General features: G+C 68.2%; 2 protein-coding genes across 8 annotated transcripts; one reads left to right on the forward strand and one right to left on the reverse strand.

Moving 5' to 3' along the window:
- Window positions 1-1,059: 1,059 nt before the first annotated feature.
- LOC123361592 (lysophosphatidic acid receptor 6-like) lies at window positions 1,060-2,104 on the forward strand. The gene has a single exon (XM_045001595.1). The coding sequence runs from the start codon at window positions 1,060-1,062 to the stop codon at window positions 2,080-2,082; it is 1,023 nt and encodes a 340-aa protein (XP_044857530.1). The 3' UTR covers window positions 2,083-2,104.
- A 5,700-nt stretch (window positions 2,105-7,804) lies between these two features.
- On the reverse strand, window positions 7,805-12,449 carry LOC123361591 (flavin-containing monooxygenase FMO GS-OX4-like). 7 transcript variants are annotated; one of them, XM_045001588.1, is made up of 7 exons: window positions 12,360-12,449; window positions 11,661-11,841; window positions 10,822-11,048; window positions 10,414-10,552; window positions 9,604-9,734; window positions 9,106-9,158; window positions 7,805-8,981 (listed from the first exon to the last, which is right to left on the reverse strand). In XM_045001588.1, exons 3-7 carry the CDS (start codon window positions 11,034-11,036, stop codon window positions 8,209-8,211), a joined length of 1,311 nt encoding a protein of 436 aa, XP_044857523.1. In that variant the 5' UTR covers window positions 11,037-11,048; window positions 11,661-11,841; window positions 12,360-12,449; the 3' UTR covers window positions 7,805-8,208. The 7 variants fall into 7 exon arrangements, with proteins under 7 accessions (XP_044857523.1, XP_044857522.1, XP_044857525.1 ...); XM_045001587.1 differs by lacking the exon at window positions 12,360-12,449 and having other exon boundaries at window positions 7,805-8,127; window positions 8,184-8,981; window positions 11,661-12,326; XM_045001590.1 differs by lacking the exon at window positions 12,360-12,449 and having other exon boundaries at window positions 7,805-8,123; window positions 8,179-8,981; window positions 11,661-12,326.
- Window positions 12,450-14,573: the final 2,124 nt, after the last annotated feature.

The raw sequence follows: 14,573 nt of genomic DNA on the forward strand, positions 1-14,573 counted from the left end.
TTCCTAATATCCACCCTAGACCTGCCCCACTGCAACCTGAGCCCATTGCTCCTTGTTCTGTCACCTGCCACCACTGAGACCAGCCGAGCTCCAGCCTCTCTGGATCCCCCTTCAGGTAGTTGAAAGCAGCTATCAAATCCCCCCTCACTCTTGTCTTCTGCAGACTAAACAATCCCAGTTCCCTCAGCCTCTCCTCATAAGTCATGTGCTCCAGCCCCCTAATCATTTTCGTTGCCCTCCGCTGGACTCTCTCCAATTTATCCACGTCCTTCTTGTAGTGTGGGGCCCAAAACTGGACCCAGTCTCCAGATGAGGCCTCACCAGTGCTGAACGGAGGGGAATGATCACGTCCCTCGATCTGCTGGCAATGCCCCTACTTATACAACCCAAAATGCCATTGGCCGCCTTGGCAACAAGGGCCCACTGCGGACTCAGGGGTTCTCCTGCTCCTACCTGCAGGCTGGGGGTTCTGTAGGGAAGCAGGTGATCTGGGTCTAACATTGGCCAGCCTGCAGATGGCCTTCCGCAAAATGGGGGGAAGGGGGCCTTCCTGCCTTATGGAGCAGCCTGCTTTCTCTCTCCCTGTCTGGGTTTGTGTGTGCCGGGGCTCTGGGTTCTAAGACGTGAACTCCCGTTGCTCTGCAACCGTCCAGCAAGAGCATTTCATGTTTTTAATCTAACGGGTGCGCGCGCACGTGCACACGCGTGCCATGAACATAACAGGGCCCAACTGACTCGGGGCTGGGGGGGGGGGGGGGGGATTAACCAGCCTGTGGAAATTGGGCATCTCGTTCTTACAGCGCCTCAGATTTGGGTTGTATGGGGCGATGGCGGGAGCCCAGAATGGTCCCACAAATCTACTTCCTCCGGGGCTGGTCTTGGACCCGCCGGCCAGTGGGACGAACTCACCCGTTCCCTGCTTCCTCCTAGGTTGAGCTCGGCGCGATCGTGGGTCACGGAGCCGCGTGGCGGGGCAGCATCCGGGACTCGGTGGGACAGATGCTTCCCTGACCCGGGTGGGATACTTGTCCCTCACGTGACCTGGAGCTTGGCAACAAGATGACGTTCTCCAATTCCAGCAGCAGCAACAGCAGCTTGGCGGACACGGTCTTCGTGGGCCTCTACACCCTCATCTTCACGCTGGGGCTGGTGCTTAACCTGGCCGCGCTCTACATCTTCTTCCGCTGCAGCAGCGTCCGCTCCCTCACCACCGTCTACATGAAGAACCTGGCCGTCTCCGACCTGCTGCTGGTGGTGTCCCTGCCCGTCCGCATCTACTACTACAGCAGGCGGCCCAACCTGGGGTACCAGCTCTGCGAGATCACGGGGCTGCTGCTGCTGGTCAACATGTACGGGAGCATCTTCCTGCTGACCTGCATCAGCTGGGACCGCTGCATGGCCGTCTGCTTCCCCATGCACCCGCGGGTCAAGGCGCTGCGCAAGCAGGCCAAGTACATCTGCCTGGGCGTCTGGCTGCTGAGCTGTGCCGGCACCGTGCCCACCTACTTCGCCCAGATGAACAAAGACGTGTCAACGAAGCGCCACTGCTTCGACAACCAGCCCGAGTACGTCACCAAGCCCAGCGTGTCCTCGGCCATGGCCCTGTGCTTCGCCCTGCCGCTGCTGGTCATGGTGGTCTGCTCCTGGGCCCTGCTCCGCGCCATCCACCGCAGCGCGGCCGCCCAGATGGAGCTGGTGAACAGCGCCAAGATCCGCAGCATGATCGTGGCCAACGTCACCATCTTCCTCGGCTGCTTCCTGCCTTTCCACCTGGTGCTGATCTGCTACCAGGTGGACTCCCTGAAGGGCGAGACGCTGAACTTCTCCTACCGCTGCACCTTGCTGGTGGCCTCCGCCAACGCGGCCCTGGACCCGCTGGCCTATTACTTTGCCACCGAGACCTTCCAGCGCATGGTGGTGATGGACAACCTGCGCCAGGCCTGGGGCTTTCACACCGACAGCGCCGAGGGGCAGAGCCGCTCCCAGACCGCGCTCCGGCAGTGCATCTACCTGCAGAACATCCTGGCCGTGCCGAACAGCACCCCGCTGGTGGGGAGCCCCAGCAGGGAGCCCCGGAGCTAGCGGGCCACGGGGCTGGGCTCCCCTCGCCACACGAGGCCCCCTGGGCAGGGCACAGGGCAGCGGGACGTGCCTGAGGGAGGAGGGGACTTTGGTACATGGGCGACCCAGGTTGGGGGTGTCGCTGGCTCGGGTTACGGTGGGCGCCGGGACGTCGCAGGCTGGGTTTGCGCTGGGACAGGGGCGTCGCGGGCTCGGGTTGGGCCGGGCACTGGTGCAACCCAGACACCTCCTGGGCGTGAGGCTCTGTCCCGTCTAGTGGCACCAAGACCACTTAGAGATGAATGAGTCTGCTACAGCCGTAGCTACCAGCCAGCTGGCTTTCGCCTCCTGCGGTAGAGGCTCCGGCACTAAGCTTCAGAGGTCCCAGGTTCAGTCCTGCCCGCCAACTACCGGGGTCTGCCAGCGTTACGCTGGGTTTGCGCCGGGCGCTGGGATGGGAGTGTCGCAGGCCGGGTTTGCCCCGGGCGCTGGGACATCGCAGGCTGGCTTTGTGCCAGGCGCTGGGACAGGGGCACTGCAGGCCGGGTTTGCCCCGGGCGCTGGCTTGTCGCAGGCCGGGTTTGCCCCGGGCGCCGGGACATCGCAGGCCGGGTTTGCCCCGGGCGCTGGAACGGGAATGTCGCAGGCTGGGTTTGCACCAGGCGCCGGGATGTCGCAGGCCGGGTTTGTGCCGGGATGTCAGGGGCTGGGTTTTCCCTGGGCGCTGGGACATCGCAGGCTGGCTTTGCGCCGGGCGCTGGGACGGGGGCATTGCAGGCCGGGTTTGCCCCGGGCGCTGGGTTATTGCAGGCCGGGTTTGCCCCGGGCGCTGGGTTGTCGCAGGCTGGCTTTGCGCCGGGTGCTGGGATGTCGCAGGCCGGGTTTGCCCTGGGTGCTGGGACGGGGTTGTCGCAGGCTGGCTTTGCGCCGGGCGCTGGGATGTCGCAGGCTGGCTTTGCGCCGGGCGCTGGGATGTCGCAGGCTGGCTTTGCCCCGGGCGCTTGGATGTCGCAGGCTGGCTTTGCGCCGGGTGCAGGGAGAGGTTGTTGCAGGCCAGCTTTGCGCCGGGCGCTGGGATGTCGCAGGCCGGGTTTGCCCCAGGCGCTGGGATGGGGGCGATGTGGGCTCGGGGAGCGCTGGGAGCTGGCGGTGGCAGTCCCTCGGCTAGGGAGACGTAGCGCTCAGAGCCTCGCCCGGGGGAGGTGTCAGAATCAGCAACGGCCCAGTGCTCGCGGCCCATCCCCTCACCGGGGGGAGGCAGGACCCCCACGCAGGCCCCGGCTGGCGCGTGTGTGAAATTGGGCGGGAGGGGGGGCGTTAATTTGGGCTGAGCCTCCGGGGTCGTGGCAGGGGGAGGCGTCTTCTCCCTCCTGGCCCTTCGGCTGCAGCCTGGGGGCCAGCTGGGTGCAGCGTTTCCGCAGCGCCTGCTGCCGGCGGGGTTTGCCTTGAGCTTTCACGCCCAGGCTCCTGGCGAAGGCAGCAGGAATCCCCCCCTCCCCGAGCTGCAGGCGCTTGCGGCTAAACCGATCCGGTGCCGCAGCTGGGCGGCCCTCGCCTGCAGCAGAGGATGACTCAGGGCTCGAGCAGCGGCCGCTCCGGGGTCCCCGGCTCCGTCCCCCGGCTGTCGCTCATCACTCGGGCATTTCTACTCGGAGCAGCGGCCGACGCCCAGGGCCCCGGCTCGGCCAGAGCCTGAGCACCAGCGTGGCAGCCTGTGCCAGCCGAGCCGGGCCAGGCCAGGCTTTTGCGGGGCCAGATTTCACAGCAGCGCGGCTCCCGGCTGGCTGCATGGAAGGAGTTTTGTCTGCTGTCCCGGGAGCTTGAAATCTGGGCCTTTAACTGCTGGGCCCGGCCGGTCCTGACTCTGCACCGGGGTTTCGAACGGTCTCTGCTGCAGCACAAGGGGGGCGGCCAGGCCGGGGACAGCGGCAGCCGGGGAGCCGGCGTTCAGGGGGGCGTCTCAGCCCCAGCCGCGTGTTCCCGGCAGGGAGCCGGGACTCGGGTTCGGTTCCTGACTCGAGGCGGGAAGCGGCCGAACTCCCGGGCTGCAGCCCAGCGTGTGCCAAGGCCCGGCCCGGCTCGGGGTCCCTGGCGGGGTCATGGAGTTACCGCTGCCCCACCCCGGGGTGTGTGTTTGTGTGTGTGTGTGTGTGTTTGCACACTCGAGATGCCGGGGCCCGGTGGACCCTCACGGCCCGGCAAAGGGGCCGGTGCTCCCCCCCTGCCCCACTTCCCTTCCCGCTCTGCAGGCTCCTGCCAGCACAGGCCGGGCATGCAGCCAGGGCCCTCCCCCGGGCAGGAGGAACCGGCGGGGGTGTCTGTGTCTGTGTGTGTGTCTCCGTGTGTGTGTGTGGGGGGGGTGTTTAGAAATAACGCAGGAGAGTGAGGGGCCGGACAGGGGCTTGGTCCTTCCATTTGCAGCGACTCTTTTCCGGCTCCGCCGGGGCTGGTCCTTTTACAGCAGCAGCAAATAAAACATAATTTTGAAGCAAGAGGCAAGTGTGACACTGGGGGCACTGCCGGGGGAGGGGGTGCGGGGGGGGGGCTGCTAACACACCCCACAGCGCTCCCCGCCCTCCCATGGCCTCCAAGGGTGGTGCCGTTTGCTGCGACGGGGCAGGGGGCCTGTGAACTGGTGGGGTTTGTGTGTGAGCGTGTCCGGGGGGGGGGGTCTGCGTGTCCGGGGGGGGTTATAGCATGTGTCTAGGGGGTGTTGGGGGGCTGTAGGGCTGTGTGGGGGGGGGCTGCGTGTCCGGGGGGGGGTTATATCATGTGGCTAGGGGGTGTTGGGGGGCTGTAGGGCTGTGTCCGGGGGGGGTTATATCATGTGTCTAGGGGGTGTTCAGGGGGGCTGTAGGGCCATGTCTGGGGGGGTCTGCGTGTCTGGGGGGGTTATAGCATGTGTCTAGGGGGTGTTGGGGGGCTGTGTGACTTGGTCGGGAGGGGCTGTGTCCAGGGGGGGTTATAGCATGTGTCTAGGGGGTGTTGGGGGGCTGTAGGGCTGTGTCGGGGGGGGCTGGTCCGGGGGGGGTCTGCGTGTCCGGGGGGGGTTATAGCATGTGTCTAGGGGGTGTTGGGGGGCTGTGTCCAGGGGGGGTTATAGCATGTGTCTAGGGGGTGTTGGGGGGGCTGGAGGGCTGGGTGGGGGGGGCTGGTCCGGGGGGGGGTCTGCGTGTCCGGGGGGGTTATAGCATGTGTCTAGGGGGTGTTGGGGGGCTGTGTCCAGGGGGGGTTATAGCATGTGTCTAGGGGGTGTTGGGGGGGCTGTAGGGCTGTGTCGGGGGGGGCTGGTCCGGGGGGGGTCTGCGTGTCCGGGGGGGGTTATAGCATGTGTGTAGGGGGTATCTGGGGGGCTGTAGGGCTGTGTCGGGGGGGGGGGCTGGTCCGGGGGGGGGTCTGCGTGTCCGGGGGGGTTATAGCATGTGTCTAGGGGGTGTTGGGGGGCTGTAGGGCCGTGTCGGGGGGGGCAGGTCCGGGGGAGTCTGCGTGTCGGGGGGGGGGTTATACCATGTGTGTTGGGGGTGTGGGGGGGCTGGAGGGCTGGTCCAGGGGGGGTCTGCGTGTGGGGGGGGGGTGATAAAATGGCTCTAGGGAGTGTTGGGGGGCTGTAGGGCTGTGTCGGGGGGGATGGTCCGGGGGGGTGTCTGCGTGTCTGGGGGGGGTTATAGCATGTGTCTAGGGGGTGTTGGGGGGGCTGGTCCGGGGGGGCTGCGTGTCCGGGGGGGGTTATAGCATGTGTCTAGGGGGTGTTGAGGGGGGGTGGCTGTGGGGCTGTGTCGGGGGGGCTGCGTGTCTGGGGGGGGTTATAGCATGTGTCTAGGGGGTGTTGGGGGGCTGTAGGGCTGTGTCCGGGGGGGTTATAGCATGTGTCTAGGGGGTATCTGGGGGGCTGTAGGGCTGTGTCGGGGGGGGCCGGTCCGGGGGGGGGGGTCTGCATGTCCGGGGGGGTTATAGCATGTGTCTAGGGGGTGTTGGGGGGCTGTGTCCAGGGGGGGTTATAGCATGTGTCTAGGGGGTGTTGGGGGGGCTGTAGGGCTGTGTCAGGGGGGGCTGGTCCGGGGGGGGGTCTGCGTGTCCGGGGGGGGGTTATAGCATGTGTCTAGGGGGTATCTGGGGGGGCTCTAGGGCTGTGTCGGGGGGGGCTGGTCCGGGGGGGGGGTCTGCGTGTCCGGGGGGCTTATAGCATGTGTCTAGGGGGTCTTGGGGGGCTGTAGGGCCGTGTCGTGGGGGGGCTGGTCCGGGGGGGTCTGCGTGTCGGGGGGGGTTATACCATGTGTTTAGGGGGTGTTGGGGGGCTGTAGGGCTGGTCCAGGGGGGGGTGTCTGCGGGTCTGGGGGGGGTTATAGCATGTGTCTAGGGGGTGTTGGGGGGGCTGTGGGGCTGGTCCGGGGGGGGGCTGTGTGTCCGGGGGGGGGTTATAGCATGTGTCTAGGGGGTGTTGGGGGGGCTGTGGGGCTGGTCCGGGGGGGGTCTGCGTGTCCGGGGGGGTTATACCACATGTCTAGGGGGTGTTGGGGGGCTGTAGGGCCGTGTCTGGGGCGGGGGGCGGATGTGCATGTGTGGCTCTGTCTGGGGACGTGACTGCAGGGGAGGTTCTAGTACACGTGTCTTGGGGGCCGGTCACGGGGGCGGGTTGTACCGGGGGTTTTGTGGGGTGTCTGTGCCTGTATCTGCAGGAGGCCTCGGGGGTGGGGGGCGGGGCCCGTCTGTCGAGAAGGGATGTTTGGGAGGGTGGCTCTAGCTGGGGCGTCGAGGGTGTTGGTGTGGGGCTGGTGGTCATGGGGTGTCTAGGGAGTTATTTATGGGGGTGCTCTGCGGCCGCCCGTCTCTGGCCCTTGGCTCCCAGAGCCCTGGGGGGGGGCAGGGTTATCACACCAGGGCCCCACGGCCCGCTGGGATGGGCCCCCCTACACAGGTCCCAAAGGGCTTAGGGGGCTTGTGGGGGGCACAGATCCCTACGTCCAGGCTGGAGGGGTCCCGGGGGGGTTAGGGGTTTTGTGGGAGGCGCAGATCCCTATGTCCAGGCTGGAAGGGTCCCGGGGGGGTTAGGGGTTTTGTGGGGGGCACACATCCCTACGTCCAGGCTGGAGGGGTCCCGGGGGGGTTAGGGGTTTTGTGGGGGGCACAGATCCCTATGTCCAGGCTGGAGGGGTCCCGGGGGGGTTAGGGGTTTTGTGGGGGGTGCAGATCCCTATGTCCAGGCTGGAGGGGTTCCTGGGGGGTTGAGGGGGTTCGGGGAGGGCACATATACCTACATCCAGGTTGGAGGGTTCCCGGGGGGGCTAAGGGGATATGGGGGGCACAGATCCCTATGTCCAGGCTGGAGGGGGTCCCGGGGGGTTTTGGGGTTTTGTGGGGGGTGCAGATCCCTATGTCCAGGCTGGAGGGGTTCCAGGGGGGTTGAGGGGGTTCGTGGAGGGCACAGATACCTACATCCAGGTTGGAGGGTTCCCGGGGGGGCTAAGGGGATATGGGGGGCACAGATCCCTACGTCCAGGCTGGAGGGGTACCCGGGGGGCTTAGGGGGTACTTGGGGGGCACAGATACAGAGACCAGCAGCCCCGTGCCGCTCAGGGAGGTGAGTGGGTCTGCGCCAGGCGCAGGGTCCTGTGCCCAGAGGCGAGGGGCTGCCGACAGCCGATCACGCCCCCCTCGCCCCCTCCCCATCACAGACCGTGGGGCAGCGAGGGGCAACTCCCCCCCCGCGCTCCCCTCCCCCCAGCGAAACTCCAGGGGCAGCAGGTTCCGTTTTGACCCTTTATTTGCTCATTTCTTCACTGTCAAACCGCCCCAGCCCGAGGTTTCGGCTCCTCGGGCTACCGGCGCCCAGTCCCCACCGGCCCCGACGTGCCAGGGGATTTTCTCCCGGCTCGGATGTGGCGGGAGGGCTGGCCGGGGCCCTGGCCGCCGGGGGGTGGCGCGGGGCGAGCGGGGACCGGCCGGGGCCCCAGGCGGTGGCGTGGGGCGAGCGGGGGCCGGAGGCACCGATGGGGAAGGGTCTCCAGACACCCGCCCGCTGGCTCCCCCGCGGCCGGGCCGGGAGCTCCGTCTCCATTGCCCCCGGGGCTGCCGCCGGCTCCCCCGCGGCCGGCCCGGGAGCTCCGTCTCCATGGCCCCCGGGCCTGCCCCCTCAGTGCACAGGGACCGTTACCGCCCCTCGCCGGGGGCCCCCCCGGGCTCGGCCCCCACCAGCTCCCACTCCTCGGCACTCAACACCCGGTAGTTGAGGCTCCGGTAGCGGGAGGCGTCCCGGCTGCGGCTCGCCCGCACGGCCTCGTAGATCTTCCTGAGCACGGGGGGCGGGGGCTGGAAGCCCCCCAGCCGTGCCAGCTCCTGGCAGTAGCCCCACTGCCGCCCGCCCAGGCGGTGGAAGTGCCGGGGGGCCCCGAGGTGCTGCCGTAGCTCCCCCTCGGCGGCCGCCTGCAGCTCGGCGGCGGGGGGCAGGCGGCAGGTGCCCGCCAGCACCGCCAGGCAGAAGAGCAGCTGGCAGTGGAAGTGGGGGAAGGGGCAGATCTGCTGGCAGAGCCCAATGAAGAAGAGGCCGGGATGGCGCGGCGGCAGCAGGTGCCGGTACAGCGGCGTCACCGTCTGCTCCGTCAGCCGCAGGCCCAGGCGGGCGGGCGCCAGGAAGGGGAAGCGGTACCGGTAGCCGGTGCAGAGGATGAGGACGTCGGCCCGGTGCTCGGCCCCGTCCCCGAACTGCACCGTGGCCCCCGCCACGCCCACCGCCGGCGCCGCCTGCAGCACGTTCCCGGGCAGCCCGGGCAGCGGGGGCTGCCGGTGGCTCAGGACCACCCGCCGGGCCACGGGGGCCAGCTGCAGCGCCAGGTCCACGCCGGACGGGCCGGCCCCCAGCAGCACCACGGTGCGGCCCGCGAAGGGCTCCGGGCAGCGGTAGTCGTGGCTGTGCAGCAGCTGGCCTGCGGGGAGCGAGAGGGGGCTGAAAGGGGCAGCGGCTCCCTCCTGCGGGCGGCCCCTTCCCCACGCCCGGAGCCCGGAGCGAAGGGCGGGTCCCAGGAGACGGACTCCCCCGCAGGCTCCTACCTGGGAAGGTCTCCAGGCCGGGGATGGGGGGGACGAAGGGGTCGGCGTAGTGACTGCACAGGGAGCAGAAAGAGGGGACCCCATTAGTGCTTCCCTGGGGCCTGGGGGGGGGCCCCGTTTACTGACACAGCCCCCCTCCCCCAGGGAGGGGGATTCCCCAAACTCCAGCCCAGGACCGGAAGTTTGCTCACCCCCCGGGGAGGGGGGTTTCTGGGGCTCCCCCCTGACACCCCATGACTGCCCCCCACCCCCTGGGCTCCCCCACAGCCCGTTTTTTACCCCTCCAAGGTCTGGGCTCCCCCACGGCCACCCTCTGCACGCACCCGGGGGAGAGGCCTCTGCAGGGCAGGCAGCCCCCCGTCCCGCCCGGAGCCGGGGAAGCCTCCCCCCGACGCACCCACCCCGGCGAGTGACCCTGCTCAGCCCCTTTGCCCGCAGGGCAGGGGGGGTGCAGCAAACTGGGGGTGCCCCCCCCACGCCATCGCCCGAGGGCCTCACCCGCTGCAGACCAGGACGGCGTCGAAGCGCTCGGTCGTCTGCACCGTCCGGTCCTGGGCCTGGCAGGCGGTGACGTCCCAGCCGCCCTCGGCGCCCTCGGCCGGGCTCACGGCATCCACCCGCCACCAGAACTGGAAGGGGCGACAGGAGCAGGGCGGATCCAGGTGTGTGCGTGCGGGGGGGGGGGGGGAGCGGTGCAGGGGCCTCGGCTGGGCAGGGGCTGGGCTGTATCCCGGGGGGGGTGTCACGTCCCGCCGGGTGACCACGTGTCCGGTTTTCGGGGCTAAGGTAGGTACTTGTCCTGGGGCACTGCTCTGCGCCTCGGAAGCAGCCAGCAGGTCCGGCTCCTAGGCAGGGGGGCGGCCGGAGGCTCTGCAGCATGCACTGTCCCCGCCCCAAGCACCGGCTCCGCACTCCCATTGGCCGGGAACCTGCCTTAGCCCCTGTGCCGCTGACAGGGAGTCGCCTGAGGTAAGCCCACGCCCCAAGCCGCTGCCCCAGCCCTGAGCCCCCCGAGCCTCCTCCTGCACCCCAAACCCCTCATCCCCAGCCCCATCCCCTCCCGCACCCCAACCCCCTGCCCCAGCCCAGTGAAAGGGGAGAGCTGTGGGAGGGGGAATACAGTGAGCAGGGGGGCGCCTTGGGGAAGGGGGAGGAGCCTCGGGGAACGGGGTCGCTGGGGTGTTCGGTTTTGTGCTCATAGACAGTTGGAACCCTAGACCGGACCCAGCTCCGTGCTCAGGCCCCGCCTCTGGGGGGCAGGCAATGGGGCCCCCCAGGGGTCCCTGCCCCCCCCGGCCCCCCACTCACCCTGATGTGCTCTCGGACCCCGAAGTGGTCGGCGTAACGCTCCAGATAAGCCAGCACGTGCGAGTGGTGCAGGAAGGACGGCAGCGAGGGGTCGAAGGGGAAGTCAGGGAACGCCATCACCTCCTTGGGCAGGTTGGTCCTGGGGGGGTGCGAACGCCGGTTAACGCGCCCCCCCCCTCGCCAGGCTGGATGCGCCGCCCTCCCCTCCCCAGGTCCCTGTCCCCTCCTGCACCCCCAGGCCTGGCCCACGTGGGAACAGCTGCAGCGGGAAATGGGGCAGGTGGGGGGGGGGCAGCGAGGAGACAGACCCCCTGGGGGGACGGGGGGTGGGCTCAGGGGAGGGGATCCCCCCCCACACACACTTGGAGGCCTGAGAAGTGCCCCTGCCCGGTGCCCCGCGCCGGCTACCTGAGGTCCCGGTACATGCTGGAGCCGACGGGGAGCCCGTCCGGTCCCTGCCCCGTCTCTTCGGTATAGACCCAGATGCCCCCGACGCGGCCGGACGCCTCGAACACCACGGGGGGCGCGAAGGACTCGGGGCGGGCAGCGAGGTGCTGGGCGGCGCACAGGCCGGCTGCTCCGGCCCCGATCACCGCCACCCGCAGCTTCCCCGGGGCCGTCATCCCGCAGCGCGGCTGGGAACAGGCAAAGCAGAGGGGAGGTGAGCTGGGGCCCAGGCTTCTCTCGCCCCCCCCTCGCCCCCAAACCTCCCTGCAACTGCCACAGCCCCCCCCGACTTCCCCATTGCCCCTCACCCCTAGATCACCCCCATAACCCCCCCCCCCGCCTTCTGGAGAGAACAGGCTCCTACTCCGTTCCCAGGCACAAACCCTGCGTGGACTTTGGCCACATCTCACAGACACTCAGCACATTCCTCACAGGCCCTCGTCACGGGGGGCGGGGGACAAGTTTGGCACCCGTATCCCCAGCACCTTCCCGACCCCGGACAAACCCATTACCCCGACGGGGTTCCCTCGCCCAGCTCCGGGGTAGGGGGTGGGGGCTATTGACACAGGGAGCCCCCACCGGGCACCGCGATGCAGCTGCCTCTGGGGTGGAGGGGAAGGAGTATTTATAGAGAGCTACGGGACCTGGTTAAGAGAAAAAGGTGGAGAAGGGGGATTTTTTTTTTGTACGGTTCTGAAGCCTAGTCTGGCAACCTTGGGCCTATTGAGAAAAGTGGCAAAGAAACTAGTCTCGGAAATATTTTCTCTCAGCGAGAACAGTGCAAGAATTAGGAGAGTTACGTCGAAAATGCTTCCGGCTCCTAACCAGCCCGTGTTTACAGCGAATCCCCCGGTTGTCTGGGCCCAGGAGTCTCGTCTCTTCCTGCAGGAGCCTGGCCGGTCATTGGGGAGCCCGCAGGATCCCGCCGTCCTCCTTGGTGACCACAACGGGGATGTGGTCTCTTGGCACCATGGTTTCCTCCTGTTTGCGAACGGGCGAAAAAACACACCGAGCGAGCGCCCCAATCCCAACCCTAGATCCTTTATACTTAGTTCAGCCGGACACGAAACAAGAGTGTGTCAGGCGCTAAACTATACACACTAGTAATAATGATGGCGATCAGCAAGGAACGAGCTACTCAACCCCCCCCCCCCCCAGCATTGTCTAGGTAGGTGACCCCCCAGCTGTTTAGCGGGGAGCCCAGCGCGGCCAGGAATCCTGTTCCCAGCTGACACTGTGGGGGGGGGATGGTCCCCCCCGTGGGGCCAGGACCCCAGGAGGGAGCTGCCTGCCTGGGGGGGGGTGTCTCTAACCAGCACAACAGGGTGGGGGTCTCAATCTCTTGGCCCCAGGCGGGGGGCTGCCCCCCAGCTGTGCCCTGGGGCTCCAGCGGAAGGGATCCCCCTCACCCTCCTACAGGCACAACTGGGGCTCAACCCGCCCCCCTGGCATGGCTCATTGCCCCCCCTCCTCAGCCCCACTGCTGCCCCCTGACTCACCAGCTGCGCTCAGCCCCACGTGCCCCTTCCTGTGCAGCACCCCACAGCCTGCTGGGAGTTGTAGTCTTCTGCCTCCTGCCCGAACTTGGGGCCGAGTTGTGGGGCCCTGTGTCTGGAAACCCTCCCCCCCCCCCCCCCGGGAGGCAGCAACCAGCCCCTTTCCCGGCGCCAGGATTGGGGCTGGTGACACTCGGGCGACCAAATATCCCGGTTTTATAGGGACAGTCCCGATTTGTGGGGCTTTTTCTTATCTAGGCGCCTATTACCCCCCCACCCCCACTGCTCCGTCCCCGTCCCGCTTGTTCACACTTGCTGGCGGGGCACGTCGGTGAACCTGCACCAGCGTCTCCGTTTGCCTCGTGCAAGGGCGGCTCGGCGCGGCAGGCAGAAATCACCACAACCAGGATCTCGCCCTGCCCCCGACGCCGGCATCCACACGGGGCCGTACCCTGTGTGTATCCCCAGCCCCACACATGGGGTGTGTGTGTGTGTGTGGGGGGGTGATCTCTGGCATCCACACGGGGCAGTATCCTGTGTGTATCCCCAGCCCCACACATGGTGTGTGTGTGTGTGTGTGTGGGGGGGGGGGGTGATCTCTGGCATCCACACGGGGCAGTATCCTGTGTGTATCCCCAGCCCCACACATGGTGTGTGTGTGTGTGTGGGGGGGGGTGATGATCTCTGGCATCCACACTGGGCAGTATCCTGTGTGCAGTACCCAACTGCAGCAGTGACCCCTGCTGGCCAACGGGTGTGTGTGTGTGTGTGTGTGTGTGGGTGCAGCACCCCCTGGTTATTCCCCCCCCACACACAGAGGCAGTGACCCCTGGGGGGGTAATTGAGGCAGCCCCCCCCGGGTTATCCCCCCCCACACACAGAGGCAGGGACCCCTGGGGGGGTAACGGAGGCAGCCCCCCCGGTTATCCCCCCCCCACAGACAGAGGCAGGGTCCCCTGGGGGGGGTAACGGAGGCAGACCCCCCCGGTTATCCCCCCCCCCCACACACACAGAGGCAGGGACCCCTGGGGGGGGTAAGTGAGGCATCCCCCCTCCTGTTATTCCCCCCCACACACAGAGGCAGGGACCCCTGGGGGGGTAACGGAGGCAGCCCCCCCCGGTTATCCCCCCCACACACAGAGGCAGGGACCCCTGGGGGGTAACGGAGGCAGCCCCCCCCGGTTATCCCCCCCCACAGAGGCAGGGACCCTGGGGGGGTAACGGAGGCAGCCCCCCCCCCGTTATCCCCCCCCCACACACAGAGGCAGGGACCCCTGGGGAGGTAACGGAGGCAGCCCCCCCGTTATCCCCCCCCACAGAGGCAGTGGCAGGGACCCCTGGGGGGGTATCGGAGGCAGCCCCCCCGTTATCCCCCCCCACACACACAGAGGCAGGGACCCCTGGGGGGGTATCGGAGGCAGCCCCCCCCGGTTATCCCCCCCACACACAGAGGCAGGGACCCCTGGGGGGGTAACGGAGGCTGCCCCCCCGGTTATCCCCCCCCCACACAGTGGCAGGGACCCCTGGGGGGGTAATGGAGGCAGCCCCCCCGGTTATCCCCCCCCCACACACAGAGGCAGGGACCCCTGGGGGGGGTAAATGAGGCAGCCCCCCCCGCTATCCCGCCCCCACACACAGAGGCAGGGACCCCTGGGGGGGTAACGGAGGCATCCCCCCCGGGTTATCCCCCCCCACACACAGAGGCAGGGACCCCTGGGGGGGGGTAACGGAGGCAGCCCCCCCCGGTTATCCGCCCCCCCCACACACAGAGGCAGGGACCCCTGGGGGGGTAACGGAGGCAGCCCCCCCGGTTATCCCCCCCCCACAGACAGAGGCAGGGACCCCTGGGGGGGTAACAGAGGCAGCCCCCCCCGGTTATCCCCCCCACAAACACACAGAGGCAGGGACCCCTGGGCGGGTAACGGAGGCAGCCCCCCTGGTTATCCCCCCCACACACAGAGGCAGGGACCCCTGGGGGGGGTAACGGAGGCAGCCCCCCCGTTATCCCCCCCCACACACAGAGGCAGGGACCCCTGGGGGGGTAACGGAGGCAGCCCCCCCCCGGTTAACCCCCCCACACACACACAGAGGCAGGGACCCCTGGGGGGGGTAACGGAGGCAGCCCCCCCGGTTATCCCCCCCCACAGACAGAGGCTGGGACCCCTGGGGGGGTAACTGAGGCACCCCCCCCCGGTTATCCCCCCCCCACACACACAG

This window comes from Mauremys mutica, unplaced genomic scaffold (genome assembly GCF_020497125.1).
Source record: "Mauremys mutica isolate MM-2020 ecotype Southern unplaced genomic scaffold, ASM2049712v1 Super-Scaffold_328, whole genome shotgun sequence".
Taxonomy (NCBI): Eukaryota; Metazoa; Chordata; order Testudines; family Geoemydidae; genus Mauremys; species Mauremys mutica.

Coding starts and splice junctions, on each gene's coding strand:
- LOC123361592 (XM_045001595.1), top strand. CDS start 1,060: ATGACGTTCTCCAATTCCAGCAGCAGCAACAGCAGCTTGGCGGACACG.
- LOC123361591 (XM_045001588.1), bottom strand. CDS start 11,036: ATGACGGCCCCGGGGAAGCTGCGGGTGGCGGTGATCGGGGCCGGAGCA. Junction 10,553..10,821: donor AGCATGTACCGGGACCTCAG/GTAGCCGGCGCG, acceptor GCACCCCCCCAG/GACCAACCTGCCCAAGGAGG. Junction 9,735..10,413: donor GGGTCCGAGAGCACATCAGG/GTGAGTGGGGGG, acceptor CGCCCCTTCCAG/TTCTGGTGGCGGGTGGATGC.